Source organism: Hippoglossus hippoglossus, chromosome 7 (assembly GCF_009819705.1).
Source record: "Hippoglossus hippoglossus isolate fHipHip1 chromosome 7, fHipHip1.pri, whole genome shotgun sequence".
Taxonomy (NCBI): Eukaryota; Metazoa; Chordata; class Actinopteri; order Pleuronectiformes; family Pleuronectidae; genus Hippoglossus; species Hippoglossus hippoglossus.
In genome coordinates this window covers 23,912,913-23,939,922 of record NC_047157.1, presented here as the reverse complement: position 1 = coordinate 23,939,922, position 27,010 = coordinate 23,912,913, and the positions used below count along the sequence as shown (strand labels likewise).

Here is a 27,010-nt window from a genome sequence, read left to right as displayed (position 1 = left end):
CAATCCATCAGCTGCATGTGAGCAACATTTCACGTCACTGTCTCCAATCAACAACAAGCGTTCCACAGGAAAACAGTTAATAATGAGGCAAATCACATCTGCCCACTTTCCCTCAGGTTTTCACTGCTCTGCCGGTGAGAGGATGCAGCGTGATTTTCCAGGAATAATGTGTTTGTGCGTCATTGTTTTTATGACATAGTCTATATGTCTATTTCTAACTACGAAAGCAATATCACGATTTCATGCCACAAAACCATAAAGCTTTGATTCTGCCTCAGTCGGTCCTCAGGGTGAGGGAAGAAATTAAAAGTGGATAAATCAGTTTTATCTTTATTCTATCTCTTCATTCCCAGCACAGTGGTTTCATGTTGTGTACATAGTGTATACAGTGAGCACATTGTTGTTCAATCTATGTATTTATTTAAGCACATTATAGGCATGTCATGTGCTGATTCAGTATTTCTGTAAAGTCCCAAGGCGATAAGTCGTGTATCCTCTTGTATCTCGCTGGAACTAACACGTCATCACCGCTCCCCCACATGTCTTCTACAGATGCTGCTTGTTCGCAGAGGCAGTAACTCGGTCACTGTGAGTGGCTGGAGGTGCCGAGGGAGAAGCCGTCTCACTCACGACCCTTTTGTACAGTAATTTACTTACGCGTGATGGGGAGCATGAAAAGAATGAGACAGTGCAGGGCGGCCTTGCATCAGCAGAGGTTAAAGCTGCAGGTCTTTCATTTCGCTGCATTGTCTGGCAAAAGCCTCGAGGGCCAAAGAAAAATCAGTCCCATATGGTGTAACTACTGCTTTTTGAGATAGGAAACACAAAGTGAGGAGCGGTGCGGCGGTGAGTGAATGGGAGCACGTAAAGTCCTCTGGATGTGGTAAGAGATATGAATCAATACCGAGCTGTAGTATCTCATTACGACTGATGCTTGGTTACCATTTATTCCAACCATGCTAAAGTTACAGCCTGCTCTAATGATGACCTTCATTTTTAAGGAGGCAGTGAGAGATATTGACAAGGTAATACGTACGTGGGCTACTTGCTAATCTACCGCGTTCCCTCGTGAGCAATTACAGTGAATCATTAAAAATCGTGAGCATATAGGTTATATTGATGCCTGCATGTGTCAGCCGAAAGATCTCCCCTTGTTTTTATGGTGGTGGTTATTTCATTGATGTCTCTGCCAATGTTATGTATGTAATAAACATGATTTCCTCATGTTAAGGGGGGGGGGGGTTAGAGGTATGCCAATCCAGCACCAGAATCCTCAAACAGCCTGGTTCCCTCAATCCTCTGCTTGTGATTTATTGTCTGATTCCCTGCATCTCAGAGACACAGAAGATGGAGTTAAGGAGGTCTCCCGAGCCCAATTTATGAATTCTTAACGCCGCCTGGATTCCACGCAACCCAGCCGGGGTGCATGCTGTGCAGATTGAGTAATTGTGTTAGGCATGGCCTGCTTTTATAGTGTTCAAACTCAATCAATAGAGACGGAATTGTTTGTTTGTTGTGTGTGCAGCGCTCTGAGAAAAAAAAACGGAGCCACTTTGCTGGAATCAGATTGTGTGCGATGTAATAAATGTTTTATTCTGATACTATGGTTTTTAATTTGAAACGCTAGAAAGGGTCAGAATAGTTCTCGTGTATATTCCACGTTGGGGCATCACACCTTGAGAGAAACAGTGTCAAAGTCTTCTTTACGGCATCACCACTATTAACTGTACACCGTATTGATTCTCTTATTTGGGGTGAGTGAATGAAAGATCTGTCGTTCCTCTAATGCAGTTCTGTGGTGTGACAGAATAAAAATCCCCTCGAGGGCAAAACCCTTCAGGCGGCTGATCCATAAACACACAGATCTTTGATTTGCATTCTCGCCCCCTTTTGGTGTTTGACTGACACCTCGGCTCAGGCGGGTGGAGTAAAGTAGACGGCTCGCTGCGGAAGGTCAATGAGTGATTCATTTTTGATTCGGCTCAGCAGAAAACTTGCTCTGAGATGTGTTGAGATTGATAGATGGACATATGCTTGTCCGTCAGGCTGCTGTGTGAGACACGCGGGGGGGTCAGTCTCTTATTGCAGCTCCTCTTCTGTTCACCTGTGCCAGCAGATTATGCTGCATTAGAGTCCCTCGTGCATCGTGACCAGCAGCCGGTCGACACCACCAGCTTTTCCACCGCTCACTCTCGGGGATTCTGCACGTCTCATTTGCGTGTGTGACAAAAAAAAACCCTTGTTCACACAAATGTGGGATTCTTCCTGTCAGTCTTTGCAACGATGCTAACCTTAATTGGAAGTAGGACTTAATGCCTGGGCTCAGGGGAATGATGGGAGCCGTGCATCCCATTAGAGGAGGATGTTCTGCTCTCATGTTGCACACAGTAATTTGAGGATGGACTTGGAAATGAAAATACTGTGAATCAGTCAGGTGGAGGAATTTAATTTGAAATGTGTCTTTCCACTATAGAATTTGTAATTAATTCTTTATGTACTGCAGTATGCATTGCTTTTAATGGAAAATCCGTTCATACAGCATGGTTTCAGTTTTCCAAAATTGTTCAGTCAGGCAGACAGTGTTAAAGGTGCAGTGATGCAGTATTGACTGTATTCTACCAAAGCCTTCATAGACCAGTGTAGGGTTCTTTATCTGATGGAGGGATAATGGTGGCTCAGTGAGAGATTGGGTGCTGAGAGAGGGTCACGAGAATGAGATAAACCAGAGTGTTAGAGAGGCGAATAGATTCACAGCCGTGGACATCAATCTCCCGGCTCTGGCCTGCGCCGACCTGCCAGAGTTCAAACATCGCTTAAAAGTTTCCCCTGCAGGTGCAACTGGTGGGGGTTTTAATTTGAACGTGTTGTGATACTGCAGCCAAGGATCTCTATCTATTAAAGATGAGACCTTGGCAGGGAGTCCTGCACTGGCAACCACTCAAGATAAAGCAAAGCTCATACGTCTTCTATTCATCTTATAAAGTCAACCCGCTCCCTCGTAATAGGACGTGGAAACTCCGTTTTTAACTTTCCTAAAAATGACGATAAAAGAAAATATATCAAGGTTTTTCTTTGTTAGATAAAAGACACAGAGTCATAAAATGGGATGAGAGATCCCGCTGTCGCACCTTTAATCTTCGGTTTCTGCACAGTTCACTTTTCTGAAATGGGTTTCTAAGACATTTTGACGACAGTTATTTAAGCACACTGTCAGTTTAACACCACAAATGCAAGAGCTCTTAGATATTCAGCTGGAGAGAAGTGTATGTTTGTGTATTGGTAGATGTGTGTGTGTGTGTGGAGAGGAAGCGCTATAGTTCGGGGTTTTCTGAGGCCAGTGTGGCCGATAGCCCAGACTCAGGGACAGCTGGTGTCACCCAGGGAGCACTGAGGAGCAGCAATCTGTCGAGGAGTGAACCACAGAGATGCCCTCCTTCCGCTGTTGTCCTCCCCAGGGCCTGGGGGGGATGTGTGCCGGACCAGGACCGACGAGGCTGATGTAGGGGTGATGCCAAAGGGACTGAAGCCGCCATAATGGAGGCTGAGTTTTATGCTTGCTGTGTGATTTAACTCTCACACTCCATCCGGCATGTGGCTCCAGCAGTGCCAGCCTCGCATTATGAGGGAGCGGAGCGCAGCCTGGGAACAGAATGCAATTGGGTTTAATTGTGACGGATACTGATGCCGGCTCATTCCATCAGTTTCCCCCAGATCGCATAATAGTTTATGCAAGGACTTTGAGCCTAAACTTGAAGTTTTGCTCTCTTGGCAACAGCGCCCTTGTCTATCTCTCTGTGTTTATACAGTCCCTGTCTTTTTCTCACTTTTATGGCCTCATTAACAACTTAATCCAAAGCTCTAGAATAAATCCTGATCTGCCCCAAAGCGGCTGAGGAAGGAAACAGCTTTTTCTATAAAAGTCGTTTCAGGCATCACAAATTCCTTGATAGCTTCACTCAAAGCCTCTTTGTTTTAGCTACACCACACGTCCCATCAGTCACGTAACAAGTGAGATGATAGTGTGTCATGTGATAATGAAGAAAAATGATGGTGCAGCCAAAAAACTGCTGCTGCAATTAAAGTCTGATTTCTCACATGCAACAATTTTACGCAGCTCTCAAATGGAAAATGAGAGTAATCCAGCGAGGTCTCAGTGATGCTGAAGACTGGTCCCAATCCCCCCCGAGGCTCACGGCGCTGAGATGCCTGTCAGGGGGACATTTTTGCGAGACTGCGTAAATGAAGCAGCACTAATGTTCCTCCTCCTCCTCCTCCTCCTCCTCCTCCTCCTCCTCCTCCTCCTCGATCGCTGCTCACATTCATCAGTGTGTTTGTGTGTGTGTGTTCCCCGTCACTCTCAGGACCTGGGGAGTTCAGACGGTCCCCCGCGGAACTGGAAGGGCATTGGAATTGCCATGGTGGTGATCCTGGCTGTCATGTCTCTGGTCATTCTCTCCGTCATTCTCCTCACGCCTGGTAAGAGCTCTGTAAAAAAAGAGGAAGCGGGAAAAAAGGTGGGAAGAGCCGGAGGGTGAAAAGTAAAAAGCAACAAAGCAGAGTGGAGTTGTAACGTGGGAAATCACAGGAACGGTTTGATTTCCTGGGAAATGTGTTTATTTACTCTATGATAGCTTAAAGCACAAAGACTGGAAACAGATGAGAAGAGCTGTAAATCTCACAACTTATAACTAGAAAATATGAATATAAAAAAATCCGTAAGAGGTGGCAAAGAATTTTCGCCTCACTCTTGTTCAAGGTGACTCTCGCTGTGTGCATGTCAAGTTTCAAGTGATTTTACTGTAGAAATTTTGAGAATGTTGAGAATGCATTTTCATCATAGCACTCGAAACTTGCTCCTCGAATATATTCATTTTTAAAAAATCCCTAAGAGGTGACAGAAAGATTTCACCTCAATCATGTTCAAGTGACTTTACTGTCGAAATGTTGAGAAATTTAAGCGGAAAATCTGCTCAATTTTCAACCATCTTTAATTGTGTTATAAAAACCACAAACTGCAGTGAAAAAAACGACAATTCAACATTTTATGGAAGTGTTCAAATCATCGTTGACTATCTCTTGGGTCTGAGCCGTTGCCAGGCAACAACAAAATAGTCTCTTAAATTAAAGAACCCCTCCTTAAAAAAGACAATATTGGCGTTTTTTACACTTTGTTGTTCGTATGGATTAGATTTAACGATTTAATCATTGGACAGAGTCAGGTTGGTTCGTTTCTCCTGCTTCAGGCGAAGTTCTGTTTAATGGAAATGTAACTATCCACCAAACAGTGAATAAGAGCGCTTCCAATCTACAAACACATCAACAGTGCCACTTAAAATGCACAAATAAGAAAGTGAATCCAAGAGCGAAGCAGAAATATAGGCCAGGCTGCAAACACGCTCCGGCTTTGCTTCTGTAAACAGGAACGATTTTCTGATGATCTAACTCTGTCTCTCTGCCCCTTAAAGATGAATCTCACCTGTTACTCCGCTCCCATCTCACCATGGAGGATCTGGAGAGCGAGGACTTCAAGGTTCACGACCCCCGTGTAGCCTGGTTGAGCGGTGAGGATCCCACGTTGAGTCTCAAACGATCCTTTAATGATCTCACCTGAAACTGAGCCGCTGGTTTGCAGGCGCGGCGAGCACTTTGTGGCCTCTGTGAAATTAAGTCATCGCCCCTAACAGCACTTTATCTCTGTCAGAAAACGAAGTGGCTGTCCGCACCCGAGAGGGACACGTCCTGTCCTTCAGCCTCAACAGCAACCTCACCTCCACGCTGCTGGACAACAGCTCCCTGGTGAGTTGCAACAACAACATGGCTCATGAGCGCGGAGGACAGGTTTTAAGTATTGATTGGCTCATAACCACAGACAGCTGGATAGAGCCGGCCAACCCAGAGGAAGGAGCTTGCAGATGGAGGGAAAGAGAAGCTGATGAGTCCCACTGTTCCACATCCCACAAAGATTTGGCACAGAGACAGTATCGGCTCATCCCCCCCCATTCTGGCGGCTCTGTGAGTCCTCAACATGTGCCATCAAAGAGAATTTTCCAAGCGAGGGCATGATTCTGAACGCCGCCTCTGCTGCGCGACACTGACAGACTTATATGGGTCATCACCGAGGAGCTTGAAGCAGGGGTTGCGCTTTCAGGTTGAGAAGAAGTCTCTCTCCTCTGTGTCGTGATGTGGCTCTGTCATCCCTGCCGCTGTCGATAAGAAAAATATATTTTCTTTCATGAATACCAAGAAGTACAATGGTTTTCCTCAAATAAAGAAATGCGGAGTGAATATTGGTTTAGTTGAATGGTACAAATTAGAATACAAAACCTCCTCCAAGGTCGAACAGTGCCCTGATGAAACCACATTTAAATTCACTCGCTCTCTGATCCGGATCCGCACCACATTCCCTGACCCACACTGCATTCCTCCCCCAAGTTTTGTGTTAATCCGTCCAACGGTTTTCTTGCGTAATCCTGCTAACTAACAGATGACAGATGAAAACATGACGACTGGGGTATCGTCTAATGGACGTGCACGGGATCAGGAACCCACTGATACACTGTCTGATACTATCTGATAATTGTGCAGCAGCTTATAAGATGGAGTTTGAATTCCCAAATCCAAACATCGTACATTTCACAGGAGGCCAGTGCAGTGAAAACAGCACCGGTTGTACAGTTATGGGGAGTTTTGTCTTTTTCAGCAGAATTTTGCACTAAATATGTTTTTGCTACAGCTTCTTGGCTCGAAACAGAAACACAGTGGAATATAATATTTAGGATTGTTGAGAAACAAAACTGTGAGAAGACACAGAGGACACAGTTTGTTGTTCAACCTTTTTAAAGTGTATTGTCCCACCCAGGGGACACGTTGGCCTACCTGTAGTGTCACTGTGGATGTTTTGGTTTATACTGGATCCAATATTTACACAACCCTGATGAATTATACATCATTAGAAAGCTGCAAGTGTCCCGATTCCATCTGTGCAAAGTAACAGCGTGTGACACAAGTATTTGACAATTTAGTTGTTGAATTACTTTTTCATGCCAAAAAAAACAACTCACACTTTGAGCATGTTTGTGCCTCTTTAGTTCAGTGTCTCTTATTCTCAAACTGACTTCATGGTTGTTGTGTTTATTGTATTATCTGTCAAAGAAGACAAGGTTTTCAGCTGTAATCAAAAGTGTTGATGAGTAGCAACTTACTCGATGCACATGACGATTGTCTCTGCACAAAAAGAGGACTTAGATGAAAATAGCAGGATTGAGATTAGGTATATATTGTTTTAGCTTTGACTAAGGAAGCAGGGAACCAGTTTTGCTTTTTTGGGCTCTATGTCTTGACCAATGACAAAGTTCTGTGAGGCTCGACTCAGTACATATAGAACCCTGAAGTGGACAATCAATTGTCGTTGCCGTAGTCATGTATGGGGCCAGTTGTCGTGAATGTGTTTGACAAAGTCGTTGATGAGTCCTTGTTGCTACAGCTGCTACAGAGTACTGGTTATTATTCAAACTTTATTAACATTGAATGTATCATGTGTCCAAATGGAACCAAATTCCACGTGTGAAGCCGATAAGATGGACGGTTCTGAAGCTATGTGAGCCACACACAGTGAGAGAGACCAAACTAACGTCTCTTAATACGTTTTGTCTAATTGTCTTCATTTGTTTTTGTCTACAGGATCTGACCACGACTAAATTCCAAGTGTCCGCAGACAAGAGGTTTGTCCTCCTGGCGTACAACATTCAACCAGTAAGTCTTCTTTGAATGCCAAGTTGACTCAACATTCAGCACCATCTTGATTTTCACCTGCAGGATACATCCAGGGCCATAAATTGCACTATGCACTAATAAATATCAAAGACAATCTGCTGCTGTTCACAAACCTCCACGTATGGCAGGCCGCTAGTGGCTGCGAAACAATGGTGTCATGAATCTAAGTCAGAGCCTCGACGCACAACAGGGAGGAGTGAACGCGAGTGTGTGTGTCTGTGTGTGTGAGAGCAGTGATTTCTGCTGCTGCAGCAGTCTGTAGCTCTGAAACACCGCCCGCCAAATGACGGGGATAACATATGGGGAGTTGAATATTTAAACTGGCTGATGGTGGAAGGTGCAGGGGGGTTGAGGAAAAGCGTAAGAGTGAGTGATCAGTGGGACGTGGGAGGCAAAGGGAAAAGGGGGAAGGGAGGGGGGGGCAGTAAAGTTGGAGCTGCGGTAATGAAATCGCCCGGCTTCTTCTGTGGGAGAATTTTAATGAGAAGCTGACAAGAATCACAATCGCGGGAGGTTTCAGATCAGATTTGGTCGGACAAGACCCACATCTTTTACTCCCTTTGACTTTAGCACCACTCACAGATCAGGCAAGTTGCACATAATCAGCGAAGGCAGGAAACAGAGCTGGTGGGAAGTGAAAGCCCATTTTTATTAAAAAAAATCTGGATGCAGATTCTGCTGCTCAGTCGCTCCCTCGTTCCTTCCCTCTGTGGATTTTCTTGAGAGAGACCTGCTGTAATCACTGCGTTTCATATTTTCGAAACGAGCCTGTTGCTGTGTTACGGCGTTCGTCACAAACACAGCTCATCCCAACTGAATAATTGAGCGGTTAACGTACATTTAATCAGTTTTCGGATTTTTCTCTGTGGGGAACGGGCTCCGCAGCTTTTGCCCAGTTCGTGGGTTGCTGTGGTTGATTTATGCCGCTCCATTAGCATACCTCCTTTGATATCAGCGGGGATTGTCTGCTCTCATCTGTATGCTCGGTGTGTGCGCACACTCCAGGAAATCAGAGGCTGTGGGCACCTGGAATCATTTGTGTGTTTAGGAATGGATATGTGTGCATGTGAGAGTGTGTGTGTGTGTGTGTGTGTGTGTGTGTGTGTGTGTGTGTGTGTGTGTGTGTGTGTGTGTGTGTGTGTGTGTGTGTGTGGTTGGCATTTTGCATGCATGGAGGCTATTCATCCAATCATCCCTCCCTTCTAGGTCCCTCCTTCTCTCTCCGGCTTCATCTTCCTCACTCTCACTCACTTTTTTTTTCTTCTTCTGTCTATCTCTGGGGGGATTTGTGCTGACTGAAGCAGTTTGCACCAGACACCGGCTCCGCTGTTTGGACGAGGAGCGGTTTTGCTGCTGAGAGTGGCAGAGAACCGAGGGAGGAAAAACTGTGGTGGGGGGGGGGGAGCCACTTGTGATGGAGGGGAGGAGGAATAATGGGATATGCACCATTTGCCCTTAGATACACTGCCCGGTGGAAATCAATCAGAATGGTTATCGAAGAGTGACAGAGATACGGAGAGGAGAGAGATGCAGAGGAGGGGAAATGGATGATCAGTGTGTGAAATGTTAAAAGGCTTCCCTGGGGTTTTATATTAGCTCTGGAGGCTTTAGGGAGGGTTCTGTGCCTGGTGGGGGGGGGAATAAACTGCTTTTGAAAAGAGGGTATACATAGAAGTGAGTTGGGGGATTCGACCACATAGGAACAAGAGAACGCAGATTTCCTCAGAGGCTGTTTGAATTAAGTTGGCTTGTGTTCGAGGAGGAGAAAAGGCAGAAAAACACCTCTATTTTTCTTATTTAAAAAAAAAAAAAAAGAGTGATGGCGAAATAGCTTGGAGGAGATGTAAGTTTTTTTTGGTGGGGTGGGGGGGGATTGATGAGCAGGAGCCATAACAGAGCGGCTCCTGCCAAGACGGTGCAGTTTAGGGACAAACAAAATGCCAAGGGATCGGTGTGTGTGCACGCTGCAGCAAACGCTGATGGGTGCTGGTATCAAAGACGGTGTATTGCTGAGCTGCTTGTGAGGCAGCAACACTGTTGGAAAGGGAGGATGCTGTTATCTCTGTAGTGTTACAGCAGAACACAGGATCTGTGCTCAGGCAGAGGGTGGTGTAATCTCTACATGTTTTCTTTGTCACGCTACCTTACGAGTGTTTAATCTGTGTGGATGTGAGTGCAGTGCCCCCTCACCCCCTCCCTGTTTTGGCAGCAGTGGCGTAGCGAAGGGGCGGGGTGTAAAAGGTGGTGGTGGGTTGGGGGGGGGGGGGCTTGACGAGCAGAGCAATCTGGAGGAGTTATGACACGTTGCTGGCAGCACATTAGAGTTCACTCTGCCTCCCGGAGACAGATGCTCTCACTCTTTGTGGCTGTTTATCACACGCGGACGCACAAAAACACACCATAACTTCCGGCCTCCGCCACCGGCTTTCGCGACGTTAAATCATCAGCAGAATCACCGGGTTCCTTAACAAATCACGAACGGCTAATCGGACATTGTGCTTGTGGCAATGCTGCCCCCTTTGGTCTTGAAGAGTGATGCTGCCCGTAATTCAACATCGGCCCCATGTTGGGTGTCGAGCAGCCGTCAGCTCCGGCCTGGAGTCGGTGCCTCTGCTTCCTTTTCCTCCTCCCTTCCTGTCTTTGTTTCCTCCTCTCTCTATCTCCGTCCATCACCTGTTTCCTGTTTGACCAGTTCATCCCTCTCTCCGCCTGCTCTTGCAGTTGTTTTCTGTTGAAGCTCCTTTCCTGTTTTGCCCTCATGCACATTTATACAGCCTGAGCCCTTATTTCCCCTCCCATACCCCCGCAGCTTTACCCCTGTGCCACTCCATCCATGCGTTTTCTAACAACAGGCAAACAACACAGAGGAGAAATCCAATTTCACTGCTAAGTGTGCCGTATAGGGGATGTGACATTTCATTTCTTTAGGAACTGGCTTTCCAGCAGGCTGAGGCTTTCAGGGGCCACAGGGCAAATAGCCTGCTTCCAACCATTTGGTCGTAAATACAAAAGAGAGAAATCCCAGAAATCAATATAATACCTTGAACTCCTCAGGTAGTGCCGTGATCAATTAACCCTACACACACACACACACACACACACACACACACACACACACACACACACACACACACACACACGTACACACTCATCGATTTGGTCCCTAAGTCTTCTTCAGTGTGTTGATTTAATTATTCATCGAGCTGCTGATGCTCGGGTCACGTCTGCGACAGAGCTTCCAGCCTCAATAGGTCTCAGTGGGAAGGATATTAGCTGTAATGATGGTGTTTTATAGGAACGTCTGCATGTATTTTTCTTTCTGTTCTCATGTTGCTGATATATTGTCTCTTTTACTCAGTCTTAAGTAAAGAGCTCTGTGATCCAAATGTCTGCTCTTCACTCGTGATCGCAGTAATGATGTAATCTGGATGAAACTGTAGCCAGCGGTTAGACGGATCATATACTAAGCTGTGATTGGCTCAGTAGCAATTAAAGCTATATGAAGATACTTGGGCTGATAAAAATGACACAAGGCACACTGCTATTAGTGCTTTGTAGGATTATTTATCAATTACATATTCTAGATATTAACATTTTCCTTTGCCGATACAGATTCTGATACCTAGACTTTGCATCCCGGGACGTTTTGCTGTTTTGAAGCAGTGAAGACGAAGTGATTTGCAGGAAAAGAAAACTGGAGTTTTATCTGGATGAAAAAGATATACAGTAGATACTTTAAAGACGCAGTATCAGATCTGTACATATATTCGCATGCCATTTCCGGCTGGATCGGTGGCATTTCAGATGCTGGTATCGTTACCAGAACATCTGTACTATCAATAAATGAATTTAGGAATCAACTGATATTTGATTTTCTTATTAATTTTGTAGCATTAATGTCTTGCTGCCTTTTAATAAAAGCAATAAGCCACTTGACGCTTGCAGTCATTTAATTTAATGCAAACAGCTTTTGTTCCTCAGTGGTTAATATTGTGGTCTCACCAGATGTCGGGCGGCTGTGGCTCAGTAGAACCGGTGGCTCAATTCCCGGCCCATCCACTCTGGCAAGACACTGAACCCTAAATTGCCCCTGACTACTGTGCCGGTAGTGTGTGAGGGATGTGTGATAGAAACAGTGCAGCGTATGGAATCGCTTTCTGAATGGGTGAACTATATAAATCCATTTACCACTTACCAGTGTTTCATTTGCATTTAACTTTATTTCTACACGTGTATGAGCATGTGTGAGCACTCAAATCAAAGTGTGGCACACACCTGTATGCATGATATCCTCTACCTCTTTCAGGTGTTCTCTCAGTCCTTCACAGCCTCCTATGCTATCTACAATGTGGCTAATGGGTAGGTGGAATCGTGAATGCTAATGCATGGGCTGCACTGGGCATGAGCGTTACCAATGCAAGCAGACCCGCGGATTTAACCAAAAACCAAACCTTCCGTCAACGCGTGTCTCATCGAATCAGAACCTCATATCGCTGTCAGACATGCATTCATTCGTCAGTCCTCTCCAGGCTCCATATCCCAACATATGGTTTGTACAGATTTCACTGCCTGAGATTCATAATCTGCATTATATCAGCGGGGATGTTGGCTGGTCCCTGGAGCCTCCGACAAGTCGTTCTGGAGAGGATCTTTGTAGAAGACCCGCTGTATTAATCGTTGCCTGAAATTTCGCCATCGAGGGAAATGTTTGCTTGTCCAGAAGAAGCAAAAATGGAAATATGTTGCACTCTTGCATGAACCAACCCCATTGTTTTTCCCTTCGCTGCATCGTGCTCCTTTGTCCTCCGCAGTACAGTAACTCTCCCACGGCCGGGGCATGGACGGAGCTCAGAGGGCTTTGAACAGGACAGTTCTCCCTAATGAGAGGATTACGTTTGAGTTTTTATGTGTGTTCCAGGGATCTGCTGGAGCTGAGGCCTGCGGAGAGGGAGAAGGCAGCGCTGCAGTTCGCTTCCTGGGGACATCAGGGCAACCAGCTGGTGAGACAGACACTTGATCGTCCCTCTCACTCATGCCTTTCAATTTCCTCAACCTTCCTCAATCTATAATCATTCTGTCTGCGTGTGAATGGCCGTCATTCCACATCATTTTCTTAATGACAACATCAGTGGAGCCGTGTCTTCGCAATTACGGAGAGACCTCCAGCTCAGAGGTTATTGCAGTGACTGTGCCGTTATTATGGGGATTCGCTTTACACCCATAATATCATTCATCTACCTTTCCTTGTAACGTAATTGACTTTTGCTGCTATGTCAGTGCTCATATGCACCATATTACCCAGCAAGTAATGATGTATTGGCTCTCACCCGTGTGTGTGTGTGCTGGCTGATGATTCATTCACTCTTGGACGGCGTCCGAGGCTCTATTCATGAAGCCAGTGATGAAGCCTGCAGCCGCTCATGTCTTTGATAATGGATTTGCGCTGTCTGTCTGTGCTGCGGATGCCAGGCCTACGTGTTGGACGGAGATATCTACTACAAACCGAGCGTGGCCGGCAAACCGCTGCGCCTCACAACCACGGACCAGGGGCAGAATGTGGTGAACGGGATCTCTGACTGGACCTATGAGGGTAGGACGTTGATTACTGTAAGCACAAAAAAGCTGAATTACACTTTATTATCTGTTTTTAAACCTGTTCCTGTCTTTTTAAAACAGAGGAGGTGCTCTTAACCTATGTCGCTCACTGGTGGTCTGCGGACGGCGCCCGGCTGGCATACCTCAGCATCAACAACTCCGCCACCCCTGTGATGGAAATACCTCAGTTCTTAGGTGGCCTCTACCCGTCCAACCTGCTCTTCCCCTACCCAAAGGTAGAAACTGGTCAAAACAAGTGTAATGAGGCTGCAGGACGTGATGAACACAAACGTCTGCATCTGTTTTATAATAACAAAAGGTGTCGTGACATTTTACTAAACAACAGGAATGTCAACTTTATGATGATGACACAAGACAAAAGAGCAAATTCTTCAGAATACATTGATTGTCAACCATAAATATTTTCTTCTAGTCCATCAAGGAGATTTTGAGATATTTCTCCAGATTTCAAACAAGAAATGCAGCTCAAAGTGCTTTACGTACAATATAGATCATATAAAAGATAGATAGAGAGAGAGAGAGAGAGAGAGAGAGAGAGAGAGAGAGAGAGAGAGAGAGAGAGAGATAAAGATGTGGTAATAAAAGTAAAAACATGAGCAGAGAATGAGAAACACTTAAGAGCCAAATATTTTACAAATCTGATGTCAATCAATTATGTTATACCTCCTCACTGTACTTACACAATGAACAAGCACTATAACGATATATATTGGACTTTATTTCAAATGATATTGTAAATTATTGATATTGTTTTATGCCTTACATTTTGTTTCATTCAGAATTTCTCTCCAGACATTGTTACCGGTGAATTCCCAGTTTGAGATAAAAATGGAAGGCATGAGTTGTACCTCCATTCAATAGTTACTGCTATTGTTTTATTTATTCTTTTATGCTCGTCTGGACCCAAGTTCTGTTCTTTCAGACCAACATTCCCTTTGTCGCTCGTGTTTTTCCAAAAATGTGTCTGACAAATCATTTTTCTCCTGCTTGTGCTCAAAGGCTGGATCCAGTATCCCATCAGTCAGTCTGTTTGTGGTGAATCTTTATGGTCCTGCTCACACTCTGGAGATGATTCCCCCCGACTCGCTCAGGGCCAGGTTAGCACGCCGTCGTGAATATAAAGAATCTTATAAAACTTCAAACACCACCTGTCAGAAATTAATACACACGTCCACATTCCTCTCCCCTTCACTGCTCCTCTTTTTCCCCCGTCCCTTTGCACCACTCTTCAATCTCCTCCCCGTGTATAATTTTCTGCATGGCCTCTTCAGAGAAAGCTACATCTCTATGGTGACTTGGATCAGCACCACCCGGCTCGCCGTTCGCTGGCTGAACCGCGCCCAGAACCAGTCGGTGCTCTGCGTGTGCGAGGCCACCACAGGGGCGTGCTCAGAGGTGAGCGCCACATTAGTAATCCAAATGGCCTTCGCTGCAGTGCACGGCTGTAATAGAATTTTTGCTTCTTTTACTCTGTGTCGGGAGCCGGGACTGATTTCTTTACGCTTTCAAATCTCCACCGGCTGGATTAATATTTAAGGTCATTTGCTGCATGAGAGGAATTTTTCAGCGATGTGCTGCAGTATTTTATCGCTCCTTCTCCTTCGGATTAGATTTCAGTTAATTAATGCGACCCTTAATAATTAATGAACATAAAAAGCTTTATTTATAAAAGTGACATTCACATCAGCTTTAGATGTTGATGTAAGTGCATTTTTAAATTAGGCGACTGATGCATTTGATTTGAAATCCGTAGAAACACAAAATGGCCATGGACATCATGCAGAATCAACGACAGGTAATTATTGATCACGGCTCATTAAGTCTGTTGTTACCCCTATTTATCATTGAAGTCTTTCATCTGACTAAATAGCTTTTCATCTACAGGAGGTGCCACTGTTTTCAGCTGACGGCTCCATGTTCTATACGATCCTGCCGGCCAAGCAAGGCGCTCGCGGAGAGTTCCACCACATCGCCGGTCTTTCTGCACAGGTCAGTTTCTGCGCCGTTAACTTTTACGCCTTCGTGTCATCTTCGAGTAATTACTGGCAGAACTGGCTTTTAACATTTCAACGCGGGGTCAAATAAACCAGCAGGAGTTTTCAGAACCCAGCGGCACGTTGCAGCCTTAAAGTCTGTTTTCCTCACAGTCGCCTCCACCTCTGTCGTTAGCAGAGCCGTTTGAGTTATTTTATTTTCTCCATAGTTGTGCAATTATCTCTTTTCCCATTAAAGGCTCAAGCAAAGTTGGTAGTAAAGAGCAGAGTGTTTTATATTTGCAGGGTAGTTTTCTCTCCTGTGTCTTCCTTTTCTCTTCTTCTCCTCACCCCCTGACACACACTTGCTGTATCGCTGCGCCTATTTTTACTCCGTATATCTGCCTTCTGCCTCTGCCTTCCTCCTCATCTCTGTTTCTGTGTGTGACCCAGCCTGCCATCCCGTCGGTCCCCCCTCGCTTCTTGACATCAGGGAGCTGGGATGTCACCCTGCTCTGCGCCCTGGACGAGAAGGCTGGGAAAATGTACGTGAGAGCCGCAGTGTGTGGAGCCAGGTTGAATCACCCTTCAGCGCATTTATCGGCTTGCAGCATGCTCACCATGAATATACAAGTGACTGGAGGGGTTGAGCAGAATAGTGCCCACCTCGAAAATAATCATCTCCTGCTGTAGAGAACCATTTCGGCTGCTGGAGAGCAAATCCCATCATTAGGTCAGACTCTAACCAAGAAGGCCATTTAAACATCTTATATTAAAAAAGCCAAAAAATTGCTTCACTCTCTGTCAGGCAATGAATTGACTCGGAGCAGATTATTGCTTAAATCTTTTTTGCTCGGGTGGAAGAACACAACAGATGGGTTATGAACATATTGACTGAAGCGCGAGCATCACGGAAAGACGATGGTAGCTCTAGGTATTTGTTTTCACTTCTATGACCCACAGGTCGATGCAGCTCTCCGGTAAATAATTCTCTCCTTACATTTGTATAGAAGTGAACCAGTCCACCTACTGACACGGCTCGATTCCCTTTAAACAGCTTCTCTAACGCTGCCTTAAAAAATGTAGCAGATTTTATAAACATGCTGCAGTATGTAAATATGTGAAGATAGGTTCTTGTCATGAATAATTGATTAATTGGATGAAGTTTAGATACCCGGAGGCGATCTGCGGTTTTGTTGAGTAACCTGCTTTGTCTGTGCTTCATTTTTTTTTCTCCTCGTCAGCTATTTTCTGAGCACAGAGGAATCCAGACAAAGCCGACACCTTTACAGGTGAGCATGTTTCCCTGTGAACAACCTCCTGACCCCAGCCACAGAATACAGACTCTATACAGTGATATGATTATTTTAGTCTGAACCAATGTTTCAGATTAATGGAGAAACCAACCTTCTGACACCACCAAGCGTATAACTGGCTTGAATCTTTATTGTCGTGTGCTGTATATTCTCCAGGACAACGGCTGAATTGACACATTCATAAGAAAAAATCCAATCTCCGTGTTCGCTGCTGAGGTTCAAGTCGCTGAGACTCATAGTCCCATGGGTGATGAACACACTTGGCTGTTCCCTCATCTACCTCCCTGGGTTTCATATGTTTTTATCAGCTGTGCTTCATGGAGACAGCTCAATATCACGCAGGAGGGAAGACGGCTTGTTTAAACCTGGCCTGTGATCGATCCTGTGTGAAATTTGTAAGCAGCGGAGTGGAAAAGGACATTTAGAGGCTCCACAGAGTGATCGGTACGACGGCTTCTGTGTCTAACCTTATTGAACCCCATTTGTTTCCGGGCAGTCAGGTGCAGTTTGACTCGATGCTGACACTTCTCTCTAAGACCTTAGCGATCAATCGATCAATTGGAGCCAATCAAGTTGCTTTAGGCCGTCCTGCGTGTGGTCAATAACCTCGTTGTTTTACCTCTCCAGCGTGGACCTGGATGGAGTTTTCCAGCGCCAGTGCATCTCCTGTGACCTCATAGATGGATGCAGCTTCTTTAAGTCCGAGTTCAGCCCCAATCAAACCCACTTCACCCTCTACTGCTTAGGTAAATGAGACGCATGCACGTCTTCGCCAGGAACTTGAACGCACCACGCTGCTTAGACAGTTGGCTTTATAATGTTTTCTTCCCCAGGCCCTGGCATCCCTAAAGTGACGGTTCACAGTACAAAGGACCCCTTCAGTGAGTATTACATCAGCTTACACATATACACACAGACTTATCCACACACACAGGCGGCCTGCAGTGTCCTATGACAGCCTGCAGAGTTCGATATGGGGGGATGTAGATCCATTCAATGTACGCTCGTCAACACTGCCCTCTGTCTGTGGCTCTCAGTTAGAGCAGCTTACATGGAGACTACCATGTGTGTTTTGATGTTCAGGATGAAAAATGTAACACGGTGATGTTCTATCTCCTGTAGGATACGTCGTCCTGGAGGACAACAGCCCTCTGTCCAGAGCCCTGGAGGACAAGAGGCTCCCTGAGACCCTGTTCAGGACCCTCCCAGCAGAAAACCACGGTACAACAAAGAAACCATTCATTCTATATTATATAACTGGTCCTTAATGTACGGAAGTAGCTAAGTTAAATGAGGTTGTGGTTACATTTGTGATATTGGTCACACAAGCACAGTCACAAAGAGCTTACAGATCCTCTTTGGTGCCTTTGGTGCATTCACACGATATTAAGCAGAGGCAATGGACCGCAATCTGCGAGTAGACAAATATTGTTAAGTACTGACCAAATAATTAATTATAACCAATTTGTCTGAATAAACAGATCACAGGTCGTCAGGTAAACGGGCAACATGACATAACCTATGGAGCATGAACATCAGAAAAGCTGAATAAATCACATTTTATGCTTCATTCTATATAAATGAATCAACTTAATATACGTAGACATTTAATATCTCTTGGATCTTGATGAAAGCAACCAGGCATTTTTAGGGGACTGATATGTATGCGAGAGCAATTTTGTGCAGAGCCAAACAAAAGTCTGGATTTAGTGAATTTAGTTGTGGTTTCATAAGGGGACTGTTGGGTTTTGGCAGAGGTTTGTTTTGGCTCTCATTTCATTAGGTAGCTAAATTAAATGGTTATGGGGATTTTTATGATACTGGCCACACAAACAAAGCATTCACAGATCACCTTCAGTGCCAGTCAGACTATTTTCAAAATATCATGAAGTACCAGAGCAGAAATTTCTTGTATTGTGTGATTATGTCAGTATGAGTCATGCGTGCCCCTGGGGACAAGCATGTGAATATTTGTTCATGTTCTTTTCTTTCCTGTTTCTGTTCAAATGAAAGAATATCTTTGTAAAGACATTTCTTCAGATGTATTTCAGGCTGCTTGTTCATGAAGTGTTGACCTTGTTCGATCCCTTTTTGCTTTTCCTCAGATCTGCACCTGAAACTCTCTCTGCCTCAGGGTTACGAGGCCAACCTGCACCCTCTCCTCATCATTGTGTAAGTGTCGCTGAGCAATCACACCAGACGCTTGGACTGTTTGTGTCACCGGTTTTGCAACATATGATCAACTCGTCTGAACCCAACAACTGTGAGCACACCCGCTGATCCTGTCGGTCTTGTTGCTCAGAGATGGTGTTCCGGGGAGTCAGTCGGTGACGGAGGAATTTTCCCTCGACTGGCCCCAAGTCCTCTCCAGCTCGCAGAGTGTGGCCTTGGCCTGGGTGGACGGCAGGAGCGGGGTCGGCCGCGGACAGAAGACCGCTGCTCTGGACACGCGCAAGCTCGGCTCACTGAGAGTCAAAGATTACCTGGGAGTTGTAGAGTCAGTGCAGATTTACAACAACATAACGCAGCCTCATTGACACCTGAGAATAAAGCCTGTCAGGTGATAAACTAACAGGCTGTTATGATGTTTCCACAGGTTGTTGATGCAGCTGCCGTACATTGATGATCGCCGGATGGTCCTCTATGGCAAGGTTACAGCATTTTTAAAACCTGAAAACTCAATTCCTCTCTATTGAAGTCATGAAAGTGTTCACATGATTTAGATTTGTGCCTTTTCTGTTTCCCCTTACAGGCGTTTGGTGGTTATTTAACTCTCAAGATGTTGGCTGCAACAGATAAACTCTTTCAGTGCACGGCCGCTGTGGCACCGATAACTGACTTCAGGCTTTACAGTGAGTTGCAGTCATGTCATCAATTATTCATAGAGTGGGGCATTGAAAAATGCTGTGAAACAGCAAAACAATTCATGTGTTGGTGTAAAAGTCGTTCCACTGCTTTCAGGTGCTGCATTCTCAGAGAGATATCTCGGCCTTCCAGCGAAGGAGGAGCACGCTTACTCGGTGAGGCTCGGCAGCCGTCCTCTGGCGCTCTGTGCTCACCTGTAAATAGTTTTATTAAATGAATGAGGGCAGCATGGTGGTGTGGTGATTAGCACTGATGCCTCACAGCCAGAAGGTTCCCGTTATCGAGAGGTGTTGATGCAACTCTAAAGCCATTTAAGCCGTTTAATTTGTGGTGCAGCTCAAGTGTATTGTGTTACACTAACAGGTATTTTTAGTTGTTTGTCACAATTGATACCAATGAGGGCAGAATAAGAGACAACACTCAATAAAATAAGAAGAAGAAGAAGAAGAAGCCCTAAACAAGGTGCTTTACAAAATCCATGGTATCCAATGATTTGTACTTCATTTATACTATTCAACAAACAAGTCAAACAACAAAAGCCCTGGCAGTGATCCGGCTCATAGGGGGATAGCAGATCGAGGATATCGGCCGGAGCCGGACTGTTCCAGGTTTTAAAAACAAGCAGTAAAATCTCAAAGTCAGTTCTAATTCTCACAGGTAACCAGAGTTGGTGTAATATGGTGTAATAATGCAATACAGTTCAGCTGCAACCGAACCTACAGCCTCTAGGAAGACCATAACGATTTTAGCAAACAGCTCAATAGTATTAAAACTTTTATGAAGCAAGGATTTGTTGCAGGGCTGCATTAGTTTTAACTGGACAGGTGTAAAGCACTCACAGTCATGTTGTGTATTCTCAGACTGCCTCTTTGCTGGAGGAGGTTAACAAGCTGAAAGATGAGAATTTCATTATTCTACATGGAACTGCAGATGGTACGATTTATTACATTTTAATAATGATATTTGGATTTCATTTGTAGTTTTTGTCTTTCATACTTATTCTAAAATGTGTGTTTCTCACCAAAGCGAGGGTGCACTTCCAGCACAGCGCTGAGCTCCTGAGCCGACTGGTAAGGGTGGAAGCCAACTACTCACTGCAGCTGTACCCAGACGAGGGCCACGTCCTGAGGGAGCCCCGCAGCGTCCATCACTTCCAGCGGACAGTGGTCAATTACCTCCAAACCTGCCTGAAGCAGAGCGTTCTCCTCGAGCCCATAGAGGACGACGACGACGAGGAGGACGATGACTGAGCCGAGAGTTTGGAAGGACTCTCTTAGGACTGAATGCCGTTTTATGCATTACCTTGGGTCGGATTACCAGGTACAAGAGCACAGGAGTGGGGACCAAACACATCAGATCAGCTCCTACAACTTCTGGAAAAATTTATGTACTTTATATCATGTTGCACATAATTATTTCTGTTACACTGTATGATTGAGACACGGTTTGTTTACAAGATGTACTTGATGTCGATGTGGACTACAAGACTACAGATTCCGACAAAACGTTTACAAAGACTTGAAAACATGCATGTCTTAATGGCTGCATGATGTGGATTAGTTTACACTGCATTTTATGTGTTTGGCAGATGATTGAATTTACGGCCCGTCAGGGTTGAATGTACAAATTCTGCCAAGAGCCGGGAACACTTGAGAAGACTTGAAAATCCTTAGCGATGCTATGAGAAGACGCAACCTTACATAACCTTCAACCTACTATAGATGTCTGAATAAACAAGATCAGACGACACGATCACATTCAGATTTATGCAGATTCCGTTCAAGGGAAAGTCAAACAAGTGAGATTACTCTGATACAAGAGATTTGATTCCTAGACTCAAAGATTAACATCAGGCCCTACGGTCTTTGGCCTGCGCAGACTCTCAAGATGTCACTGCAAAATCTAAGGATTTTTGGGTCTTGTGTACAGTGAATTCCTGGCTTAAATAAAGTGAGATGAAGCATATGTATCATTCTGAATGTGCCAAATACAGTTTGTGGACTTTATCCACTGGTTTCATTAGTGTTATTTGCATTATGTGATTAAGAATGAGTAAACGGCTGAAACTATTTACACCACAAGCTCCAAATTCAAGAAATGGTGCAAGAACGTCTGTACAGGTCAGTAAGGTAGGTTTCTGTTTTTCTATGTCTTGGCATTTGAATCATTTGTTGTATATTGCAGAGTTCTGTGGTTTCTTTGGACAAACTGTTGAGCCATTATGTTACAAATACACTGAGCTTGTGGGCTTGACCATGAAGCAATCAACCAAACCATACCGGTAAACTGCATGCAGTTGGTTTGAAAATGAATGCCCGACTCGAAAACAACCAGCTACTCCTTACTCCTTTTATTCCCCTTGACAATAAAGTTTGAACTTCTTGTTTTACAGCAAATTATTACTTTGGTTTCTTCACTTCACTCATCACAGAGTCATCTGGATGGATAACTATGAAATACTTGGTTGATACTTGATTGATACCTGCTGAAGAACGACGGGGGCATTCACAGCAACTAATACCTGCTGCTATTGCTCTTAATGACTGAAGATCAGGTCCACAGGGTATGAGATGGATCATTTGGAGTATTTGCCAACACTAATCAAAAACACGACACTACACATGATGTATCCACTCAGTTGGCAGTTAATTATAGAGACGCCTATAGTGAATGCAATAAATCCTCCTTTTATTAAGGTTTAGATTTTCAGTTTTTATTTAAATGTTTTAACGACACTACAGTGTGTAGTGCTGTGTAATTATATTGTTAAATTGTATGGACAGGTTTTTCTAGTAGTCTGTCCATCTCATTTACATAATTTAGGGTAGGCAAAATAAGTGAAACACTTCCCTGTATAAGATAAGATGAGATGAGATGAGGTTACACTTCATTATCAGAATGCTCTTACGAAATTTGTAACAAAAAGAAAAAATACATAACCAAACAACAAAGTAAATACATATGTACTTATTGCATCACTCATTATGAATCAGTGGCTTAGTGCTCAGTCCACACAGGAACACTGAGGCTACTTAGGGATCCAACTCTGATTTAACAGTTGGGCGAAGTATGACCTTAATGAGGGGAGGACATTTTGTGTTTTAGTAGTTATGTCTAGTAATGCAAAACATACTGTGGAGTGTACATGAGGCCTGGGTGAATGTGCTATCTATCTATCTATATATCTATCTATCTATCTATCTATATATCTATCTATCTATCTATCTATCTATCTATCTATCTATCTATCTATCTATCTGCCTGTCTATCTTCATTTGTCTATCTTTATTTCTGTCTATCTTTATTTCTTTTGATCTATCTATCTATCTATCTATCTGTCTGTCTTTATTTCTTTCTTTCTTTCTTTATTTCTTTATTTCTTTATTTCTTTCTTTCTTTCTTTCTTTCTATCTATCTTTCTTTCTTTCTTTCTTTCTTTTGATCTATCCATCTATCTATCTTTCTCTATATCGATTTATCGATGTATCGATGCATCGAACTATCTAATCTATCGTCACATACAGAGTGGGGAGGGCCACCAGCCAATCGGCGCGCTCCCCTGTCACGCTCCCACCAATCGGAGCCCTCTACGCTGCGGCAGCGATCCTTCGCCTCGTCCAATCCCCGAGTCGGCAGCGTGCGGGCCCGAATCCCTCTTCAACCTTCCGGAGGGGCACCTTCAAGCAGCTCCGCGGTGCAACTGGCAGCGGCGTCCTCAGCTGAAGAGACAAGTGGAAGTAACACAGACGAAAACATGTCGTTCCTGACGTTCAGCCGCTTGGCGCCCAAGCTCCTCAGCTCCCAGGTGAGAGCCCGAGTCCGGCGGCTCGACGCCACATTCCCCCTCTCGTCAAGTACTTTACACCGAGAAGCTAGCGGCTAGCGGGGGAGCTAGCTAGCTTAGCCGCGTCCAGCCACATTGTGAAATGCAGTTGGCAAAGAGCGCAGGTTAATACTAATAACTGTTAATAACCGAACTCTGGCAACAGCGTTACGTTTTGTATTCAGTTTTACTCTCTGTGTACATATCAGTGTTCACACGTTCGAGTCCCGCTGTCTTTGAATGGGTCATGTTAGCTAACATTAGCTTGAGTCCCGCTGCTCTTCACGCCGGCCTGGCGGTGTCACAGCCTGGACGCGTTTCCTTCCAGCAGCAGCGGCCACTTTACATGTTTCTTTTAAATATTTTTTAAAGGTGTTTATATATATTTGTACGTGGATTTCAAGCCACTGCGGTTTGTCCTTAAACTCGTCCCCAACGTGGTGGTTCGTCTCCAGCCCCGTTGACCTTCACGTTAGGATTTCAGACACTAACCCAAAGCCGAACTATTCCATGAGGTCCTGTTCTTATGTCATCTTCTAACATTTAAATCTATTTCAACATGTAGATAAAAACACTGGAGATTCAAGTGCAAGCAACTCATCCTTTATCTATATATATTTATAACTTATTGCACAATCACCCCCCTGGTGCTCATAGTATTTTGGGGGATTTAATACTGTTTTTTATATATTTTTGCACTAATGCACCCACAGCAAATTCCTTGAATGTGTAAACCTGCTTGGAAATTAAACAATTCTCCTCTGCAGGCAGATCTCACCATGTGTTATTATAAATACGAGGGTTGTTTTAATAGTCAAATGGATAGTGTGGGTTATTATACTATATTATCTACCATTCAGGAACATAGTAAGCCTCCTTCCAGTGACTCGCCCACTGTGCTCCTCCAGTGACCTCTCAGACCAGACTACGTACACTACATGACCCCTGTGTCGTCCACCACCTGTGTATCTATTATCAGATCTTCCTCCTCCATTACAAGTAATCTGTGACCAAGAGGTGTACTTCCTTGAACTCTGTACAAGCTAAGGGGGAATGAGTCCCTGTTATCAGTCTTACAATTAGCGATACATGCTTCTAACCCGTGGCGCCCTCATCCTGACCCTGCTTATCAGTTATCTTTGCTCACGAAATGTATTAGTCAGCTAGTTTTTGTACTTTGCGTAACTTTCTTTGACCATAAAGCGTTGGGTGTCTCAACTATTACTGAAAGTTATGCAATTAATATGTTGAGAGGTGGATACAAGTGTAGTTTTCTATGTGTACAGAGGTTATGTCCTCAATACTTGACTCATAAAAGTTGAGGGAAAATGGAGAAGAAATGTGGATTCAACAAATGCTTGCTACAAAATTGAGTGAAATTAGTTTTCTTAGTTTGCTTTCAACCTTAGTTCTTCCAGCTGAGTTGTATGTTCACTTTTGTTGACTTAGTGGATTGTTAGATAACATGTAAATGGAGTACATGTCATGTGTTTCTTTCAAACAAAGTGCCTGCGGGGTGACCCTCCCTGTGCAGTGTTGTTACAGTAACCTTTCTCCCACAAGCTGGTTGGTGACGAAGGAAATCTGACACTCTATATTTAAGACCCCGCGCTGTTACATAATCCTACTCTCAGCTGGGTTGTGTGTGTGCGTGTGTGTAGTGACGCAAGCGCCTACCTTTTGTTTCTGTGGGCCTCGTCAACCTATCGTCCACTTCCAGCCACGGCAGAGGCAGCTGTCACCTGTCTCTCCTCACCCATTGATGATTTTGATAAGCGGTCAGTGGAGTCCTGTTACGCTGGCGAGCAGCAGCAGGCTCAACTTCTCACTGCTGATACTGCAATTCAAACCCCCATTTACTATTCTCACATTTTCTTAACCGGTGTTTCTTGCTTTTGAATCTGTATTACATCCCATTGTCTTGTCCAAATTTCAGCAACAGTATACGGCTTAAGAGTAATTGTATATAAATATTTGCTATAAATAGGTGGTGATTGATGTTCCCTCTGTGACCATCTAATGTCTCTGGTTGTCAGACAGCTTGTGGCTTTTCTCATTCATTCTAAAACATATTTATAAAAACAAATTGACCTTGCCCTCATTTTTTTTTATGTGAATACAAGTTTAGAGCCTGTTGAATTTGAACACTCCTTCGCATTAGAAACAATTTCCTTTCATGAGCTGGCCGGATGGAGACAAACTATCTGTATACCATATATTTCATCAAGTAGCATAAAAGTCATAAGTTGTGACTAGTTAGACTGGCGCACTATAAGTTAATGTGTGTATTTTTTATTAGTCTTCTACAAAGCAACAGTTTATTTTGAAGCTTTAAGTATCGAGGCCTGCATCAGAATTATGGAAAACCTGATTCCTCACGAGCACATAAGTCAGTCCCACATATTGACATTGTAAACTGGTGTTTTAGTTGTGTGGCAGGTTTAATTTGAATAGCACACACTGTGCTGTATAACTGTGATTCACCCAACATGCTAACAAGCCCTCAGTTTCCATAGGGTAATCCTCGTACGTCTGGTGAGGAATGTCCACAAAGAATTCTCACTAGTAGTGACTTGTTTCACCTGTTTGTTGTGATTTACCCAAGTGCCTCATCCATGTTTATTTCAGTGTAATGTTTGTAAAAATAGTTGTGGAACTGAGCCACCGGACAATCCACTACAACAGGGATAAAAACACCCACCCCAGATTTTTTTGACACCCACGGCAATTAAGTGTTTGGCAGTAAAACGAATGACGGATTAATTAAAATCCTGGGCTCGTGCTCAAAGTAAAACTGTCAAAGACCCTGTTATTATAATGTGAAGAGTCATTTCTCTCTTTTTAGAAACTACCAATGAGTGATTAGTTTTGAAATCTATTTTTATCTTCCAGGGTAATGAGGTCGAAAGGTCATTTACAGAACTAGATATTTAGAGCCACTGCCAGGTTGTCTGGTTCCATACATAAGGAGCCTTGGTATCCCAGACATGCTGCTACCGTCTTGAAATACTTTGTAACCCTTTTGTCATGTTACTTATTGTTACAATATTATTTCTCTTTCTACTCCACAGAATGCCAACTTCCTTGTGGCAGCCAGGAATGCCAGCGCATCAACAACAGTAAGTTAAGTTCACTCCAAGGTTGTCTGGTTACTTGTGAAGGAAAGGAAAGTGTAGCATGTAGATGTTTGTTTTGGTGCATCACTGATTTAGATATTGTATTTTTTACAGAATCTGAAGGACATTCTGGCAGATCTCATCCCCAAAGAACAGACCAGGATCAAGAACTTCAAACAACAGTATGGCAAAACCAACATAGGACAGGTTACTGTGGACATGGTGAGTAACTCTGGAGATGGTGAACAAAATAAAACAATAGATGATGCATCAGAATGACACACTATCTACAAACCAGCCACCAGGCATGATGCATAATAGTTGTGGTATGACAGCCCCACCCAATCTGTCTAGGCTTGCCCAGTAGTAGTTACTGTCAGGTATCACTGTCAGATCAACTCCCTTAAAGATCACAATAGGAACTGCTTCCTGCCGACAGACATTTTAGCTGCGTCACTAAATCCTCTACGGCATTCTGCCAGTTTCAGATTTGTACAGTTGCCATAAACACACACACACACACACACA

General features: G+C 44.2%; 3 protein-coding genes across 4 annotated transcripts in view; 2 read left to right on the top strand and 1 right to left on the bottom strand.

Moving 5' to 3' along the window:
- The window catches only part of LOC117764821 (inactive dipeptidyl peptidase 10), a 23,425-nt gene extending 1,486 nt beyond the window's left edge, over positions 1 to 21,939 (top strand). The window contains exons 2-25 of the mRNA XM_034590899.1: positions 4,362 to 4,476; positions 5,466 to 5,561; positions 5,702 to 5,796; positions 7,681 to 7,752; positions 12,080 to 12,132; positions 12,692 to 12,773; positions 13,243 to 13,363; positions 13,450 to 13,604; positions 14,389 to 14,486; positions 14,661 to 14,784; positions 15,143 to 15,184; positions 15,274 to 15,378; positions 15,816 to 15,907; positions 16,607 to 16,654; positions 17,306 to 17,424; positions 17,512 to 17,559; positions 17,801 to 17,899; positions 18,784 to 18,850; positions 18,981 to 19,175; positions 19,275 to 19,329; positions 19,431 to 19,530; positions 19,640 to 19,698; positions 20,404 to 20,476; positions 20,570 to 21,939. Coding sequence (XP_034446790.1) covers positions 4,362 to 4,476; positions 5,466 to 5,561; positions 5,702 to 5,796; positions 7,681 to 7,752; positions 12,080 to 12,132; positions 12,692 to 12,773; positions 13,243 to 13,363; positions 13,450 to 13,604; positions 14,389 to 14,486; positions 14,661 to 14,784; positions 15,143 to 15,184; positions 15,274 to 15,378; positions 15,816 to 15,907; positions 16,607 to 16,654; positions 17,306 to 17,424; positions 17,512 to 17,559; positions 17,801 to 17,899; positions 18,784 to 18,850; positions 18,981 to 19,175; positions 19,275 to 19,329; positions 19,431 to 19,530; positions 19,640 to 19,698; positions 20,404 to 20,476; positions 20,570 to 20,793 — 2,337 coding nt within the window. The 3' untranslated portion in view covers positions 20,794 to 21,939. The remainder of the gene's footprint in view (positions 1 to 4,361; positions 4,477 to 5,465; positions 5,562 to 5,701; positions 5,797 to 7,680; positions 7,753 to 12,079; positions 12,133 to 12,691; positions 12,774 to 13,242; positions 13,364 to 13,449; positions 13,605 to 14,388; positions 14,487 to 14,660; positions 14,785 to 15,142; positions 15,185 to 15,273; positions 15,379 to 15,815; positions 15,908 to 16,606; positions 16,655 to 17,305; positions 17,425 to 17,511; positions 17,560 to 17,800; positions 17,900 to 18,783; positions 18,851 to 18,980; positions 19,176 to 19,274; positions 19,330 to 19,430; positions 19,531 to 19,639; positions 19,699 to 20,403; positions 20,477 to 20,569) is intronic.
- Positions 18,684 to 27,010, bottom strand: part of si:dkey-190g6.2 (coenzyme Q-binding protein COQ10 homolog A, mitochondrial) — a 22,520-nt gene continuing 14,193 nt past the window's right edge. Inside the window, exon 7 of the transcript XR_004614454.1 lies at positions 18,684 to 18,696. The gene's annotated coding sequence lies outside the window, so the exon portion shown is untranslated. The remainder of the gene's footprint in view (positions 18,697 to 27,010) is intronic.
- cs (citrate synthase) overlaps positions 23,175 to 27,010 on the top strand; it is a 10,558-nt gene continuing 6,722 nt past the window's right edge. The window contains exons 1-3 of one of the 2 annotated variants that reach the window (XM_034590900.1): positions 23,175 to 23,348; positions 26,438 to 26,485; positions 26,597 to 26,704. In XM_034590900.1, the coding sequence (XP_034446791.1) occupies positions 23,298 to 23,348; positions 26,438 to 26,485; positions 26,597 to 26,704 (207 nt within the window). In that variant the 5' untranslated portion in view covers positions 23,175 to 23,297. The remainder of the gene's footprint in view (positions 23,349 to 26,437; positions 26,486 to 26,596; positions 26,705 to 27,010) is intronic. The other variant, XR_004614453.1, reaches the window with a different exon arrangement.